The sequence below is a fragment of the Buceros rhinoceros genome, unplaced genomic scaffold (assembly GCF_000710305.1).
Source record: "Buceros rhinoceros silvestris isolate BGI_N320 unplaced genomic scaffold, ASM71030v1 scaffold25814, whole genome shotgun sequence".
NCBI classification, from domain to species: domain Eukaryota; kingdom Metazoa; phylum Chordata; class Aves; order Bucerotiformes; family Bucerotidae; genus Buceros; species Buceros rhinoceros.
Window position 1 is genome coordinate 295 of NW_010407987.1, and position 18,543 is coordinate 18,837.

The 18,543-nt window shown below is 39.8% G+C and overlaps 1 protein-coding gene across 1 annotated transcript; it reads right to left on the reverse strand.

Moving 5' to 3' along the window:
• Positions 1-710: 710 nt before the first annotated feature.
• SUPV3L1 (suppressor of var1, 3-like 1 (S. cerevisiae)) lies at positions 711-13,515 on the reverse strand. The gene is made up of 14 exons (XM_010134727.1): positions 13,440-13,515; positions 13,059-13,166; positions 11,352-11,466; positions 10,617-10,785; positions 9,088-9,199; positions 8,733-8,810; positions 7,519-7,610; positions 6,400-6,580; positions 5,908-6,001; positions 5,073-5,292; positions 4,624-4,704; positions 3,584-3,760; positions 1,904-2,052; positions 711-1,515 (listed from the first exon to the last, which is right to left on the reverse strand). Exons 2-14 carry the CDS (start codon positions 13,120-13,122, stop codon positions 1,020-1,022), a joined length of 2,028 nt encoding a protein of 675 aa, XP_010133029.1. The 5' UTR covers positions 13,123-13,166; positions 13,440-13,515; the 3' UTR covers positions 711-1,019.
• Positions 13,516-18,543: the final 5,028 nt, after the last annotated feature.

Genomic DNA, 18,543 nt, shown 5'->3' on the forward strand with positions numbered 1-18,543 from the left:
TAAATATTATTCAGTGACATTGCATCGGGGGAAAAAAAAATCCTTTTCCCAAGAACTTAGTTCCAACAAATTAAAACTTCCTCCAGATAGTAAGCACCTAACTCTTCCAGCTTATGACAGCCACAACAAAATAGGTAAGTGGAAATAAATACTACTGGCACAAATTTTATGTCTCCTCTCTAAATTCAGAAATCACAAACCACGTGTGAAGCAAAAAAAAATTTAGGAAGTGCAACAGAATAAAATAATTTGTATGAAACTGAATTAGAAAAGTCAAGGAGACATCTGAATTTCTCAACAGTTAATAAATTATACCTAAACCTCGAACATCTCCTTCCCCCCAAAAATCATAATCAAATTTCTTTTTCACTCCCCCAAAACTTTGCCTGCATCAGTGTGATGAGCTTTTCCCAGGAGAAAGAACACAATTTAAAGAGCAAGGACAGATTTTCCTTTGTTTCAGTAATTACCCCTCAGATGACAGAATTGGAATTTACTCAAAAATACCCATGGCCAGAATTTCATCACTGCCCAACGCGTTAACACAAATGCTTTACCCCTCCTTCCACATTTTCACAGGACACAAAGGTTGGAGGCGCACAACTCCTATCACCATTCCAACCCAACTTCCTGCCAGGTTGTTCATTACTTGTTCATTATCTGCTAAACTCTGCCCTTTGGGAAGGGATGGAATGAGTAGCTAATTCATCACTAGTGAAATATGTGATGTTTATTGACGACAGGAGGATATCTTGCATCGAGTTCCAATTTTCACATAGTAGTAGATCATACACTTACACTGAACTCCGTGACTGAGGAAGTGTACAGCTGACTGGTAAAAGCAAAGCTATGGCCTCTGAGCTTTTAACAGTCCATTTCTTGGAGTGCTTTGCATATTTGCTCTGAGGAGAAGGAAAAACATCAAGGAGCTGCAGCAGTGTAAACATGAAACGCCGAAGAAGTTATTAAAATAGTATTTTATTTAATGAATAAAAGCTAAACAGAATTAGGATACGGCTCTATTTTTTCTTTCTCCCCATTTCCTTCGAACTATTCTGATCACCTCGTTTTGAACCAAGGCCATATCTACCATTCCTGTGCTGATCCTGCCACTCACTCTCCAGCTGTCTCAGCATTTCTCGTGTTAGAAGTCCTTCCCGCAGCAATCTGTTGGCAAGAGACCCACGTCCATGGCTTTTCAGATCCTCCTGCCTTGGAGCAGACCGATAGGTTTTCAAGTTCCTCACTCTTCTTTCTTCCGGAACCTCCACCGCGATAGAGAGTGCCTCTGTGGCTTTTGCGCCAAGACGGTCTGAAACCTTCCTGCTATCCCTCTTAGTCGTCGAAAGAGGAAAGTCTTCTGACACAACTTCTGCTGTGCCAGGAGCAGCTGCAGATTGTGAAGCTCGGATCAGCTTTGTGATGTTGCAGACACCAATTTGTATAATGTCATCTAGCTTTTTCTGAATATCCCTTACCAGGACGGCATCAGGGAACATATCCATGAAGCGGTAACTGAAGAGAGGCAAAACAAGACACAATTAAACCTTTTCACTAAAGGACCGCTGACCGGGACAAAAGCGAGATATATACTAGGTAAAGCTTAAAAAAAAGAATTATTGCATGTTTCATGGGAAGGCCACCGTATTTTAAGCGGCATTACAGTGCTCCAGTCCAGGATCACTTTTTCTAATCTCTCTGCCAATCACAAACCGTTCTCTGCAGACCCACAACTTGCTCCCACAACATCGCTACACCTGCATTTGTCAAGATCTCTAAAGAGCCAAAGGAACCACACTGCACGCACCACATACACGTGGGCTTGGAGACACCGCTTTTCTAGCACTGTAAATCACAAACGTGAGGCAAAAATAAAAATAATGTTCAAGCACAAAGACAGTACCTCAACCACAGATAGAGGTCAAAAACATCATGAACGGCTTCAAGGTGCACAAGTTCCTTGATGTTTTTTGGAGCAGCTAATGGCCATTTGGTGTGTCGACAGAGCCAGTCAAACGTCAGAGGCTCATTTCTACTGAACTGTCTGGCAAACTGAAAAACAAGCAGATTCAGTCAGTCCAAAGAAGAAATCCCAAGTGAGTTAAATTCCCTTGATTCTGTATACACAGAACATGCCAGAAAATACTGTTTTGTTTTACACTGCCCAAATGTCACACATTCTTTTACTTAATTACTCAACACAGGAGTCACCTCTCCTTTTCAGGGCCTCATTAACACAATTTGTCCATGGGCCATGCAGAGAGCTAAGCAACAAAAGTATAGAGCTATCCAGAAAAAGCTTAACACTGAAGGCATATGATATCATCTAACAAAGCAGATGGACTCGGTCTTTTTTTCTTCTCCTGCTCCTATTCTGTTAATTGTCTTCTTTCAGATTCTCCAGAGTTGAGAAAATGGTAAATATGTTCCCTGATTTAGGAAACATGCTATTCACAACCCAAACAGATTAATCTGCACTAGAAATCAGCCCCTCTGAAATGCAGACTCTTTTACTAACAGATAAACAAGCCAAATAAGATTTAAATTTAAAATTTTCAGGAGCATTGATGGCTTGTAATAAGTTTCCTAACTGGCTGATATCAAAAGGATATTTTTGCTGAGGAACAGGGCTTAAATTCACGCAGGCATTCACAACAGCCTACCTCCCTCCAGCATCACATTATGCCACTCTGCACCTTCATCATCTGAGATCTGAACGCTTGGCATTTTCTTAACGAGGCACTTTTTTATTTGTAACTTTTTAAATCAATCACTCAATTCTTAAGGAACATTATTAGCCACTTTTGAAAAGCACAGGTCTAATATCTGTGACACAAGGGCACCACATCAGTGTCATTTTTACTCTATTCTATTAAAAATGTTCAATGCAGTCTCTAAAAAAGGACAAAGGCGATACTGTCTGACAAAGTAACAGCCCCAAACAAAATTATTAATCCTGAAAAACTGGAATCAGCTGACTACAAATTCCTCAAAATAATCACTCCAGGGGCACAGTGGAAAACAGTTCACCCAGGCCTGAAAAGTGAAACGACATAATTCTGAGAGCAACTTAGAGCATTGTATTTTCTGGGGTTTTAATTATATGTAACTGTACTATAACATCAGCAATCACATTTAATCCCACATTCTTTTCTTTTGTTGGCAAGCTAACGCCTTGCAACAGTTGTATCTTGATTTTTACAGAGTACTTTTAGACACACTGTAGCGCAAAGCTTAACTACGCACAAGTGACTACGTAACACAATTCTGGTCTCGCAAGGCAAGCAGCGGGATTCTAGGAGGCAAACAGCAGAAAAGTTGTCCAAATTTTAATTTACATCACAAAATGACAATCAGTTCTCAGGAGTTAAAAGCTTTGGCCAATACAAATGGTGAAGAAAGCAATTAAAAAAAAAAATAACTCCAGCTATTTCATGTTACTACCTGTGAGCACTTTAAGAATGTTATCAAAAGCTCTGATGACATAAGCCACAATACATACAGCAACTAGATACAGCCTCGATGCACCAAGACACGCTTGCACCAATGTAAATACATTTTTTAGAGGAAATCAATAACTGACCTTCAGCAATGTGGTACACACAAAAGGTTCTTTTCTGTTTAAGGGTGCAGTGCAGAAGACATATCGTGACCGCAAATTCAGTGGAATGTGCTGAATCATATCTGCTAGAAATTTGAAGTCATCAATATTGCAGACAAAGTAAAGCCCGTCGACTTGTGAGAGACTCACAAAAATATCCTGTGAAAATACAACCAAATGAGGAGGATGTTATTACAGAAGAGGGCTGTTAAACCTTGCATTACCAAACCAAAAAATGACTTAGTGTTTCAAAGGCTGGTTTTACTGAAAGAACAACTAAAAATTTCAAAGTTGACCACAGTAATAAAAAGTGGGCAGGAGAATTTCCTCTGCTCTTTTAACTGGATTTTCATTAAACGCAGGATCAGAGGAGGAGACATAACACAGTATGTTTTATTCACACATTTTCAACTAGTCTCCAAAGTAACAAATACAACAGCCTTTTAGTTACAAAGAGCACCAGCACAGGAACCTAAAAACCGTGATGCTGTTTACTAAATACAGTATTGGAAGCTTAATTTCTTCTTTAAAAGACTTCCAAAAAATCCCACTATCCAACTAATGATGAGATCAAGTAGATCCCACAAAAACTGATTTCTGAAAGCTAAGCAGACACTGAAGTCCACAGAACCAGGAAAATAAAAATCAGGTAACCCTCAGTTGTAGAGAAATCTGACACCACCAGCTCAGTTTCCCAGGAATTTGCACATACAAGGTCTAGTATTTTCAGCCTCAGACCAAAACCCTCTACATTTAAAACGCAGAAAAGGTGAAATGAAGGTTGCACATTCGTCAACACGTGAAAATATGAACACACTTCAACAGCCTTCAGGTTTATTAAAACACAGAGAAGTTATTCTAAATATATGTGCAGTCACTGCTGCAGCAGAGAGAAGAATCCAACTGAAGAAAAATACACACACGACTGTCTTACGTTCCCAAAGTGCACGTTCGTACAAAAGCAGTGACAATAAGCCATGCTTAATTTTTCAAGCAGAAGCTGCTATTTTGATCATTCTTACAATTAGATTGGATAGAGTCGAATCAGGGAGATGATAAGCAAACATTTCTATCTGCTCAGGAGTAGGATGTAGGCCAGCTGCCTAAAGGGAAAATAAAGAAAAAAACATCCATTAATTCTCAGTATTGTTAAGTCAATGCATCAGAAGTAAAACCTAGGAGGACAAAATACAAGAAACCAAAGCACCCTGGAGAGTTGAGTTCATTCAGCACGCTTATCTGGAGCTTAAGAACTTCGTGTTTGAGCTTTCAATTCTTAAAAGAGCAGCTTCAGTATAAATGAAACATTGTACTCTTCCAAATGTGACATATGTTCAAAGTCACTGCAGCATGACATGATCCATTTTTATCACTAACTTGTAAACAGACATGAGGAAAAATAATTTGGGATCAGAACAGAGTAAAACAGCTCTAGAGCACATCTGTACAAACTGGGCACTGAGCCTCTCACCTTCACAGGGCGCACAGAATCACTCAAAATTTCCTTCAGCTGCACGAGGTCATCACGATGCATTGTGGTGACTTCTCCTTGTGTGAAGGATGAGCCGTAACGCCCAGCTCTGCCTGCGATTTGTAGAGCCTGGGAGGTTGTAATGGAGTCTATTTCCTTTTCTCCCTTCTCATTGACGGTTGGCTTTACTATAGAGTTAAAAATTATTCTTCTTATACATCTGCAATATTTGAACAAAAATAAAGAGGAATCCTTTTTTGCAAGTTATTTCCAATTTTTTTTTAACCTTTTTTCCCCTTCTATAAATTAAGGAACCACAGATACTACTTGTGGACACGGCATATTCAAAACGGCAGCATGAGACTACTGGTTAGTTGCAGGAGAATCATGATCCCTACATACATCAGTCATGTTTTAACAGAGTCCCAACCCATTCATCATCGTCTGCCTCACTAGTTTATAGTGATGTGATTGCATCGCCTTCGGCAACAAAACACATCTGAAACTGGACTGAACTTGCTCTACACTTGAGAAACACAAGAGACTGATACTCTAACAACCAGCACATTCGACTCCAGTGAATTGAAAGAATCATAACAGTGCCTACTATCACACACCGCTAGGCCAAGTGAGCCATTTAACTCTTAGAATCCGTTTTGAAATTAAAGTTTAGTTCTACCCAAACCCATCACTACTTCAGAATTAAAATGTATGTATTCTGTCACCTACACCTAGCAGATATCTAGTCAAATTAGTCAAACTGGGGAGGAAACTAATGCACGTATCACACCTGTGAAAAAAAGAAATCTTATCATAATCTGCCCCAAGTACTTACAAATTGAGTCCCATTCCAATTGCATCTGTAGCAACTAAAATTTTGCACGGATCATTAGGGTCGTTGAATTTCTTTGCTTGTTCAAGTTTTGTTCCTAAAACAGAATGACAAAACACTTCACATAGCTAAATCTTCTCACAAAACACACCATGTCTCACTGAGCCTGATGCCTTTATAATAGGCCAAGAAAAAAAAATTGGTATTTGATTGGTATTTGGCTGTTGTCGGGGGGAAGAGACAGGAGGGATTTAAATCATTCCCAGAGCTGTGGATAGACCTAATTTAATTATGTCTATCTGAAGATCAATTTTAAGTACATAATAAAAGTCTAATCCCGAGATTAAAACACCAGTCAACAAAAGCTAATTACTTTCACTAACTACACAGAGATGCAAAAATAGGAAAACTTATACTGCTTTGTCTTAAAAGCTTTTCCAAGAAAGCAGCAAGAAGCAGAACGTTCCTTTAAAAAGAAAAGGCAGAGTGTTTTACCTGGTGGCAGACTGCCATATATGACAGCACATTCTAATCCTCTGGCTTCAATCTGTCGACTGACAGAATAAATGTCATTCTTACTGAAACAGACAATGCAGTCCCCAGGGCGGAGGTTGTCTAGAGATTCTAAGGCATAATCCAGCACAGTAAGAGGAGTGAGCCTCTTGTAGTTTCGGACCTGGAATCACAGGTGTTGTCAAAGATGGTAGGTTTTTAAATGAAACACTCCTGTGGCGTATCAGCCACCGTGGTTATTATCACAACTGACTCTAACTCTGTCCTGTTACACTCTCACAGTCCTGAGGGATCATTATCAGGGAGATGGCGACACACACCTTAGGCCCTCACATACCTGCAGCACTCCTAAGCTGAGAACTATAGGGCCTTCTCAAGAAATAGAACTATGTCTTTTATCAAGATTCAAGAAACACACACAGGTTGTGTAGCAATCCTACCATGAAATTAAACTCTGTTTTCACTCAGTCATCTGAATGCTGTAACTGGTTCCCCCTTTCGGAATTATACGCCCCACCACACACAGCAATATAAAGCTACAGCTAATTTGCCAGGAAATGATGCAAGCTGGACTTTCTTAGGACCACATTTTATGTATTTAAATACTCTCCACAAATAAATCTTTCCAAGAAAAAAAATGTTACATGACAGTAAAGCTCAGTTTTCAATCACTTTCTTCTGGAGGTGTTAGCTCTTTTAACTCCTTTCCTCATCATATGGAGTATAATTATCAACAGATCCAGTAATCTCCACGAACTTGAGGGAACTGTGCCCTCCAGGAAGAACAGGAGTGTAAAGAAAGCCCCTAAACAGCTGCAGCATTCCCTGAGGGGAACTCAGCAAAGCACTTATCTTCTTCAAGCAAAACAATCCCACTACTAAAAGAAAAAAAAAAAAAACCACTCCACCAAACCCACAAAACCAAAAAACAACTTTGCAACACCTCCTTTGGTTTACAGGAATTGAGAAACATTTTAACGAGAACTCCTACAAGGATAACTTTGATCAGCAATGCCTCCAAAAGACCCTAAATTTTTGCCCATTTTCCATCAAGGAGAACCTGATGTTCTGTCCCTAACTTTACAGAATCAAAAAGCTTACTTCCACTTCCTCTCCTGTAGTGTACATGAGCTCGGTCACCAAGTCAATAGCAGCAGGTTCTCCACAAACATGGATTTCTTCCGCACAGAGTCCTGAACAAAATCCAACGAAATAAAATGCAGAATGTTACACAGTTACAGACAACACTACCTTTAGCTTTTAAGTTACCCAAAAATTACATTTTGGTTGCTAAACAGATCGATGAGGACTGTATTTCACCTCCTTCAACAGCCCAAATCTGACCTAAAGCCTCTCCCACAATACACGTCGTCCTTAGAGCTGCTCTTGATCTCCTATCAGCATGTGATGCTTGGAAATCCATCAGTACGATAACCAGAGCAGCTAATACCTTGTTGCACCCTCTCAGCCAAAACAAGAGGTACCCTCAAACACTGAACAAATGGAGCAAAGCTTTGAGTTTATTTACTACTTTACTGACCCCCAAACCAGAGCAGAGCTGAAGAGCTTAGTTTTCTGCATGACCTTCCAAAATTATGAATACATCTCTAATGCAGTAAGAATAGAAAAAGGGGGGGAAAGGAAAAAAATAGGAGGTAGTGAAGTGTGACAAGTCATCCTGTTAACATGAAAAGCAGTGAAGGGAAGGGAGGGGGGTAAATCACATTCCAAAATTTTGTTCAAAATCTGAGGAAAAACGAGTTTCAAAAATTACTCTTGAAAAATCCTAAAATTACCAAAAGCAACGTTTTTCTAAGAGTTTAAGAGATCAGTGCAGCTCTAGAAATGAACCACCTGAAACTAACACTATCAAATGTTAAATGGTCGCTGTGTTGCCACACATTTAACAGTATCTCTTCACAATGAAATCTCTGGAAAATTGTGTTATTTTAATTGCACAAAAGCAGCATGCTTCTAGAAAATCATCAAAGTACAAGGACAGCAGAGTGTTACAACACAAAGACTCCGTATTATCCAAGAAAGCAAAACTAAAAGAGGCACCCTTATAAGATAAGAGAAAAAATTTTTTAGAAAACATTCATTAAGTAAAACATGACGAGTAACTTTCTGCACTACAGGCAAATCCTTTGAGGCAGATATCTCTAAGTTGCTGTGAGAAGACATACAAAGAAACAATACTTTATGTTGCATCACATTCTGTAACCATTTCTGAGTATACTGAGAGCTAAGCTGGAACTTACTGTGCCATTTATAGTCACATTAAGCTGGTTCATTGTCAACTCAAACAAGCTTACCTAGAAGGGCTCTTGTCCAAGCCCACCCTCTGGCAGGATCTCTGATCATCTGAATTTCATCAATCACAGCAACTTCATCTTAAAACAAAAAAGAAAAATGTGATGCACCAAGGAAGATCATCTAGAACAGCAATACGCACCGGAAGAAACTCAAAGGCTTTCTAAAAAAGGATGCTCAAATCAGGTTAATCCTCTACCACCATTCTGAGATGATCCAGGTTTTATTAACTACTCTGACACAGGTCAGAAATTGTTCAAATAAGAGTGGAAATGAATAGCTCAGCTACTTCAGAGTCCAAGCAATAACACACACAAAGATATCATAGATATGACCGAAACAATTACATATACATACACGGCGTATTAGTGCTGCACATTTCAATGGTACAAGCAATATGAGGAGCTTGTCTGGCATCTTCATTGGTATACACACGCTCTTCTCCTGTCACCAAGTCACATGGTACATTCTAAAGGAATTCAGAAAACTCATGTTAAGTTTCTTTAATACAACAGAACCTTTTTTCTAAAGGGGAAAAAAAATCAGTTTTTTAAAGCAGCTTTTAAGACCATATACTGGAAGCTATCCAGAAAGTAACAACTCGGCCTTTTGAGCGCTGACCCCCCTCAGTCTGAAGGCAATATTGAAGAGTTAGTATCTGTAATTAGATGCCCTCCACTCCCACAGGAGACTACATCTCCCCCTGAGCATTTCAGAGCTGGCATGTCTGCAACAATAGAACTGTCAGAAGAGCTGTAGTACATAAAGCAAGGCCCAGCAGTGAGGAGGGAGCCTTGCAAGCTCCATCCTCCTCCAGTGTTCGGTGCCTCAGCTGCTGCCCTATACTCACCCAGCAACAGTACCCTGAAGAGACAGTAGGAGCCACCAAGCTCTGGCAGCTCTGCACTCGCTCAATCTCAAGCAGATGGTTGCTCCTTCCATACCTACAGCCACCTGCAGAGCCATGCAGGAAGCCCTGTTTAAGCCTCAAGGGCTATGTATGATCATGAGCTGCCAAGTGAAAAGTTCTCGCACACACTAAACGCATGGGGAAAAATGTAAATGCAGTAACTCTACTATCAGGGGACATGGAATCCACATCCACTACACGGTACACACATTACAGGTACCTTCTAGGATAAGCCAGCCTTTCTTATGTGTTGCTTTATAAAACAGTAACGGGAATTACAAATTCTAAATCATAGACTTGTCAAAAACAGAGAAACCACAAGGTCATTTGGTAGACGTCACTGTACATACACACATTAACACATGATGTGTTACTGTAATGCTTCAGAACAGGTATGGTTCTGTGCAGCCTTCAAAAAGATGTTGGAAGCACTTAAAAAAAAAGTACTAACCAAAGCTACCTCTAGGGACCTGATACAGGGCACTGCTCTTCAACTCAACACATCTGAAGCTGCAGAGCTTTTTATTAGATGGTTGAGTGAAATATATTTAAACACTGAAGCAGAAAGTTGGGAGGAGGAATTAAGTTAAGGGGAATTAAGCAAGGGTAATTTTTTGCATACAAGCTAAAATGTAGCCAAAAGAAGCCCCAGTTTCCGCACTGAAAAACCTAATAGTAGAACCTAGCTAAACCCAGGGAGGGAAAAATCACAGGAAAATAGAGGCAGGTTACAGGGTTTTTTGCACAGCATGTGCTTTGGGGAAAGTGATGTTCCATTGGGGGAAATGATGTTCCGTTCTGCATGCGTAAAGCAGAAATGCAGAACTGGTATTCCCAGGAGCTGACTCCTGCAAAGCAAAGGCACTCGTTCAAGCACACTGCACCATGGACTACCTTGATCAGCTACAGTACTTTACAAACATGCATTCACCAGACTGCTCCAGTACTAAGGATGTAGGTAATATAACATACTGACAGCATCATTACTCTTTTGGAAGATCTCATGAGCCAGAAGTTTTAGCGGACCACAGTATATTCCAGATTTTGCTGACAAAAATCTCTGGATAGCGTGGTAAGTTTTTCCACTGTTTGTAGGACCAGCATGGAATATTATCTTTCTCTGAATAGCCCTGGCGTCTGGATACCTAAAACATACACAAAAAAAGCAGATCTGTTGAACATATTTCTGGTGTTCTGGATACTGATTCAAGGGAAATGGCAAATTAGCTTAAATATTTATTAACAGACTTTTTGAAGTATTTTGAAAGGAGAAAGAACAAGTTCTTAAACAGAGAGGTTACTGTGTCTTATATATTCAACTTCTAAATCATACGATGCTTTCAAAGACTTAGAGTGGAATTCACACACTACGTTTGAAATAATTCTCATTACTGTGGTCTCTCTCCTTGGGTATATTAACCATTAATGTTCTGGCATGCTGCCTTCCAAATACATACAACCACAAGACAGCTTTCTGGAAAGGCAATACCAACTCAGCAATTTTCATAGTAGATATAATCTTCTTTTCATTTGAATTGATTGCAAAATATGTTGCAACAAACGTAAGAGTTCCTGACACAAATTACTGTAAAAACAGAGAACTGGAAAGGAAAATATAGTGCAATGACACATCATAAAGCTTAACTGCAGAGACTATGAAATTCTATGACACTAAGAAAGGAAAACTCTGCAACCACTTAAACACACTGACCAGTTGGGTGGCAATCTTAAATCACTGATCTTGCGCAGATCGTCCATACAGTCCAGCATCGGAAAGATCTGCTTTGCATGCCTCAGGAAAAACGGAAAGAGATCGTCCACATGACCTAGAACACAAACCCTTTTAAGAAAGTTTGCATGCTTATCTGAAGGTGTGTATCTTCATAATAAGTTTTAAAAAAATTTTCTACTGCTTCCACTACACACTTAGTAATTCTTTCAACTTCTAGTCTCCATGAAGTTCAATAATTATCTCAATGACAGAAAGGTAGATTAACATGAGTACGCAGACCCATTAAGCAACGTAGTACTAATAAAATGGTATTAAAAACCCTAAGTATCTCATTTCAGTATATTCACTCTGGTTAGCCTACGTGTCTAGAGAACTTCTACATAAAATGAGAAGCTGTGGAAAAGCTGTAGGAGAAATAGCTTTTCTGTCCAAAGATTATTTTAGCCTTTTCTTTCTAAATTCATGTTCTGCCTTGGAATAAAATAAAAGTTTCTAAAAATTTTTTATGAATATAGAGAAAAACAGAATAGATTGCAGCTTCCCTAAGCTAGTAAGACGTGGGATGCTGGTTCAAAATTGAGAGTCTCCAATCCCTACATAAGAAAACAAAAATAAAAAGGTCAACTCAGAAAAGACATCCAAGTTTACTCTTCTGAGTGTTTGCAGAGTAGACATGTGGCCTTAAAGTTCTCGTTTCAGGTCACACTCCAGTTGTGCTGCTCTCATACTACTATCAAACAACTATCTGAATCTAAAAACATGTAATTATCGAACAGACACACAAAAATGCAGTGTTTTGGTTTGTTGAGTTTTTTAATTTGATAATCAGTATTCAACTGATCAAAATAATTGTGAAAAATTTTAAGAACTTAAAAATCGTGTTTTCAATTATCATCTTTGGACAAGCAAACCTCAACTACAAAACTTTAAAATGCCACAATAAACAACCCTTTACACTCCTACATATGTGAGTTTTAAGGCATACATAAACAATGCTCATATATAAGTAAATAAGGAGTGGAAGTGAGGAAACCACGTGGAAGGTTTTATGCACGACTAATACAAAAAGACACTTCAAATTTCCTAAGAAGGTAAACACTTTAAATCTACGCATTTACATTTTCAGGCAAAACTAATGGCCACTGTTACCTTTAAATTCTCATCATTAAAACCACACATACTGTGCCGAAGCTCTGCAATGAAGTGTGGGGAAGGGAGTTTCTGCTGCGAGCAGCTAGCGTCACCTCCTAGGTCAGTGCCACTGATAAGTGAACACTCCACTCACTCCTGTCAGTGCCACAGGGAAAAAGGGCACAGACACAGAGCCCTGCTCCCCAGTACTGACAGCACCCGGGCAGCAGAAAGCTCTCGAAGTGCCCCCTAGTGACTATCGCATTTTTGAGAGAAGACTAAGTGGAACAGCGCTGTTTCCATTTCGGCAACGAGCAGATGCTATAAAACAACAGGCTGCTCCTTGCTAAGACCTCCATCTCTTTTGTTTCCACTTCGGAAGATTTAAGGACAGGACACGCTGTAGGATGGGCACAAATGTTTCTGACAGGGAAGCAGTGATTTTTAACCCTTTTAAAGCACAGTAGGGAGGGACCACAGGTGCATAGGTAAGCATACAGGTCAAAAACAAGGAAAAAATATGTATTTTATTTTACAAGCACTCCGGATACTTGCCTGCACCACAGCATATATCATTGAGAATAATATGCAAATCAGCACTCACAGAACTGGATTCCATGATATACTTCCTAAAGCTTATGAACGCTTGGTGAAAGAGGCGAGCTGCAAAAAAGAAAAAAAAAAAGATAAGCGAATATGACTAGGATCCCAAAACACCCAAGAAAACACTGAAGTAGTCCATTAAACTTACACCTTAATGTGAGATATTACAAGTAAATATAAAGGTTGTTTGAACCAAATGACAAGAGATAACTTGAACAAGCAGTGTTGTGAGACCCATAAAAGATCAGATCTACCTAATACCATATCTGAATAAAACCAGATTTCGCATTAAATTTAAAAACAAACAAAAAAAATCTTGGAACGTTTTCTTACCATCTAATCCATTCTCTGCTCCTAGCCTTTGGATTTCTTTTCTTTTGTAGAACTTATTTAAGTTTTTTAGAACTTCACCTGTAAAAAAAAGATTAGTATTTCTTTTAGTGTGCTCAAAATTAAATTACGTTCTCCTGGCCCAAAGGTCATGGCTCACAGTCTCCTTACTCTGGACAGAGGGAATCTTCATCATGCTGAACAGACTCAATGATTTCTCCACAAATTAAACACAATCAATGATTGAGCCCATTGTGGAAAAGGACAATCTTAAACTGCAGCAGAGTAAAGAATTGCCACGAAGATGAGGTCAGTGCCTGAGATACGCCCTCTCTGGTACTTCATAGGAAAGCACAAAGGTGGGAACCTGCAGACAGCATGTTATGGAACAAACTAATTAAGGTTTTGGGGTGGGTTTACTTTTTATCAGCACCTTTTAGAAACAGCAGGTTTTAAAGTGTAAAGTAAATCTGCTTAAACTACTTGGTGACAGCTTTTACTAAATAAACATCCTGAGAAACCTTCTTCCCTCCACGCTACTTCTAAGACACACCCTCCAAAAGGATCAGGTAAACCAGATGCAGTACTTTTCCTACTTCTCAGGTTAAATAAAGGAGGGGAGGAAAAAACTTAACAGTTTCTTCATACGTATCACAAAATACACAGATGTTGGTAAAAAATGTCTTATTATAAAAAGGTATTAATAATAAACCCTTTCCCTCCCTTAAAAGGCAAGTTTAGAGTTGCAACAAAACTGTATTTACATACACAATAAATTTAGTTCATTAAATGTTAGTTAAATCACAGTGGGGAAAAATGTGGCCCCTCTCCATCTACAGCAGATCAGAAATTCACAAAAAAATCTAGCAAGTATCACAAGCACCTGGTCATAAACTTACGTTGATCTTAAAATTCAAGTCTCCAAACCCTGTATTATAAAATGCTAGGACCGATACATAACACTACACACCCCTAGTTCATCCACACTGAACACAACGCTGCCAAGCTCTGCTCTCTGCAGCTTAACTCTGCAACTCCCCAAAATCACCACCATCACATGGAAAGCTTCCTGTGAGATCAACCTTAAATTATTGAAAGATTGTCTCTATTTCTAAGAAACTATACTCTAGAAAAGAGACAGCCTGATTTGCGTAACGAACATCATTAGGTGACAACGCCAAAGCTCAGCTGCAGGCAAAGCCTGAAGCAGCTACATCCCACACTACAGTCGTCTATTAACGGATTAACTCTGTCTGAAAGGCTCCAAAAGTAACTAAGCAAGATTGTCAGCAGGCTTACATTTACTACACAGGCTTCCACACTCTCATCAGAAAATGTTTAAGGACCCAGAGATCACACAGATCTCACTAAAGGGCTAAATTCTCTTCCGAGCTTCCGTAAGAAGTGCTAACACATCAGCAGCCATGCAGCTAAATTCACAACCTACTGGCCTTACTACAAGATGAAAAGGTCAATGCCAGAACATTCGTTACTATCCAGGGCAACATGACACTGGGACCATCGCAGCCCCCAACGTCCAAGGTCACGATCCTTTCTAAGCACAAGTTCTTGTCTTAATAAGGTATATCAAATCAAAACAAAGCTGGCATTGCAGTCCGACAAGACACATCCACATCAGCTTAATCGAACTGCACGTAGTACTAACTATTTCTACAGCAACAGCTAGCAGTCAGGGTACATACTCACAGCACTGTCCTGCCTCTACCATTACCCTTTTTACCACTCACTCCTGTCTCAAGATTTCCCTTTTTTTACCATCTCCTCATTCTAGAACAGTAATCTAGCTCTTACTCGTCAATTACTTCGATTTCTCAGCAGCGTTTTTTAACATTCTGTGTAAAAAGACAGCCTGGCTCTGCGGGTAAGTTCAGGACGTACGCAGTTCGCCTCCAATGTATCAGATGCATTTAGATGTTTTAGCCCTATTTGCAGGAAGACTTTTCAGTCACTTTCCCTCATCTGAGACAACAACAGTCCACTTGGCAAGCCTGTATGCTACCACCACTGGGGCAGCTGAACTTCCTCCAGAACTATCAGACTTCTGTTGTCTAGGCCAAGTGACTTTGTGCATTTAACTAATCCACTTGTTCAGGCACCTCCCATTTCTGACGCATGAATAAGCGACAATACCTCATCTTTCCCAGCTTACATTTCTCACCAGTAAGCACAGCCCCATGGTCTGACAACTGATGCCACAGAATTGACACTTGATACAACAACTGAGCATCAGGGCTCCAAATCAACAACCACATCAAGGATTCTGCAAAGCCACATGGCAAAAAGTGCTGATCTTTCATACAGTAGATTTTTGTTTACATTTGTTTGAAAGTGGATAATGGTTCATCTCCATTCCGGAATGCCCACAGCCAAAACAAACTTGATTTGTGCTGCCCACTGACTTGGCAACACTCAGGCTCGGTACTGAACATCATGAAGCCAAGTATCAGTCTTTCTCTCTCTACTGAAGCAGATCACCTTCCTTTACAACTTCTCTATCCTCTCTCATTGCTCTTTACACTCCTTTCTTTTGATACTACATGCCTGAGCAGACCTCTTGTTCCCTTTAACCTTCCTAAGTTTAACATCACAGTTTCGGTTTCTCTTTTTTTATTATTTTTGTTATATAACTGCTCCTTAGGTTACTTCACTACAATGTGCTCATGTGTTACCTAGTCACTCAATAATTAGCCCGTGCAATAAGGCAATCACACAGGGGGGTTAGCAAACACCTACTTAGATCCTAAATTATTCCATCATACGGTGATTTCAGATTGTCTGTTGTTTCCCATAACACTGTGCATTTGGGCTTTCACCACAAAGACATCATCATCATCACACAAATATATCAGAAACATCACTAACATAAAAGCAATGAAAGGCTGCAGAAAGGCATTTTCTGCTATAATCTCTGTATGGAAAGCTCAAAAGCACAGCTCCTTCTCGATACACCAAAACTGAAAGCACACCACCATCCATAAGGAGCCAGTTCCCAGGAAGTCACAGAAAACAGATGCAGCCATGAATGAATTCCACCACAGGCCGTTACGTGGCAGGTTTGTTATAAAGGTTCTGCAAAAGAAAACTTCTAAAAAGGCTTCTGATATACCGACAGTGTTTGACTACCATTAAAACTGTGATCACTGTCTCACTTCAGCACTTAAGGTAACAAGATGATTCACACTGAAATTATGCGCACTACAAGGTTTCCTCACAAGCTGTAATCAGAAAGCCTGTAAATATAATTTTGTCTTTATAGAATCTAGTTCAGCATCTGACAGCACAATCTGACAGAGCATCTTCATTCAAAGTATCAAAAAAAACCAGATGCATAATACTGTGCATGGTCAGAATCCGAGTGAGGGAAGCAGAGGAAGTCTATTTATTTCATTAAAAAAAAAAAGGATGATACTTGCTAAGTAAGGTCTCATCCAGTTTCCTCTTTAACATAATTGAAGGGTTTCAAAACACAAAACTACTAACAGCAACTGAGAGAGAACTAGAGGCCAACAAGCCAGACAAGCACCATACTGGCCACCTGGTTGGTATTCCTTGCAAGCCTCACACAGAAAGAACTTCAGGCTGTTAAAAGTAGTTAATTTTCACCTACGGGAACACACAGATTTTAGATTAAATATTTTTAGCCAATCTGTTCTCTCTCAAAGTCAGCAGAGACCACATGGAATCTATGCTTATTCTCCCAGAACATTTTAGCTGTAGCTTTGAAGAAATCCAACATAACCTCTTGTCTAATAAATGAGACAACGTAGGAATATTTATTGGCACCTGAGGAATCTACTACTAATACAAACCAACACTCAAACAAGCCTGAAAAGCATAAAGATTCTCTGCATTACAGCTGTTCAGGATTCTCCCCCCTAGCTAGGTTTTTTAGCTGACAGAGCCAGGTATTCTTTTCTCAAGGGCTCTGAAAGAATTAATTTTTCCATGCTTCCTATATCTGGAGTTAATACAAACAATATGCCATCAGAATTCTTGATTAGGAAACTTTTTTCTTTCTATATTCTCCATTTACACCCTCAATGCTTTGCGATCACCAAACACCAAAAGGATCAAGAGCTTGTTTCTTATTTATCAAGTCTTTAAAGATAGTGTGCTGGCACAGGTAGATAAAACAAGACCTTTCCTGAGCACAAGACTGAACACAGAACGAAGAATAAACAGGATGCACAAGTTATAAATAAAGAAAAAGAAACACTGAAAAAGCAGTTACAACTCAATGGTTCCTGAGATATAATTACACATAAAAACATCAAAGAACTTAAGTGTAAAGCATCTAAAAGTCAAAAGCAGAATTTCTTCACTTGTTTCCACACGCGTCAAGTAAAATAAGAGAACATAGACCTACAAGACAGATAAAAGAGAAGACATAAAACATTAAGAAAGATGTTATTATACTTCAAGACTGACATTCAGACTCTGCTTCTGACATACTCAGCAGCTCTCTCCACCCAGAAGGCACTGAAACAGATAGCTGGGGACGCAGCTTTCCCAGGGGATATACAGGAAGCTAGGCTTAACATTTACTTACTCATACTTTAAGACATGCAAACCCAGAAATACCCAAGCAGATCTGCACTGTTCTAATTGAAAGTTAAATCTGAGTTTCTAATACTGTTGGCCAACAACCAGAAATACTGATCTAGGCAAATTCACACATAGATGACACTACTCTGTCAAGAACACCAATATTTCAGAAAACCATGACTCCCAAATTCAGATACAGTCACAGTTTCGGAATATCACAAGATTTCGGTTTAGCTGTGGGACCTGCCCTCGCACCAAGCACCTCTACGCGGACTGTGCCGAAACAGGGACTGGAGGGACTAGGCTGGCACATTTTTCCTCCACACAGCGCACACCTAACGAGCCTTGGTAACAACATCACTCCCGCTCGCTGACCTCACCTGACAGCTTTCACCACACCGCTCAGAGGAGCGGCAGGGAAGGCCCCCCCTACTCCCAAGGCGCGAAACCCCAACACGCAACTCGAGCAGTGCGGCGGACCCCGCGGCGGAGGCCCCACCACGTCCGCCCACAGGGCTCAGGAGCGCCCCGGGCGCGGCCC

Coding starts and splice junctions, on each gene's coding strand:
- SUPV3L1 (XM_010134727.1), bottom strand. CDS start 13,122: ATGGAATCCAGTTCTGTGAGTGCTGATTTGCATATTATTCTCAATGAT. Junction 4,705..5,072: donor ATTCTGTGCGCCCTGTGAAG/GTGAGAGGCTCA, acceptor TTTTCCCTTTAG/GCAGCTGGCCTACATCCTAC. Junction 2,053..3,583: donor TGTGTACCACATTGCTGAAG/GTCAGTTATTGA, acceptor CTTGTTTTTCAG/TTTGCCAGACAGTTCAGTAG.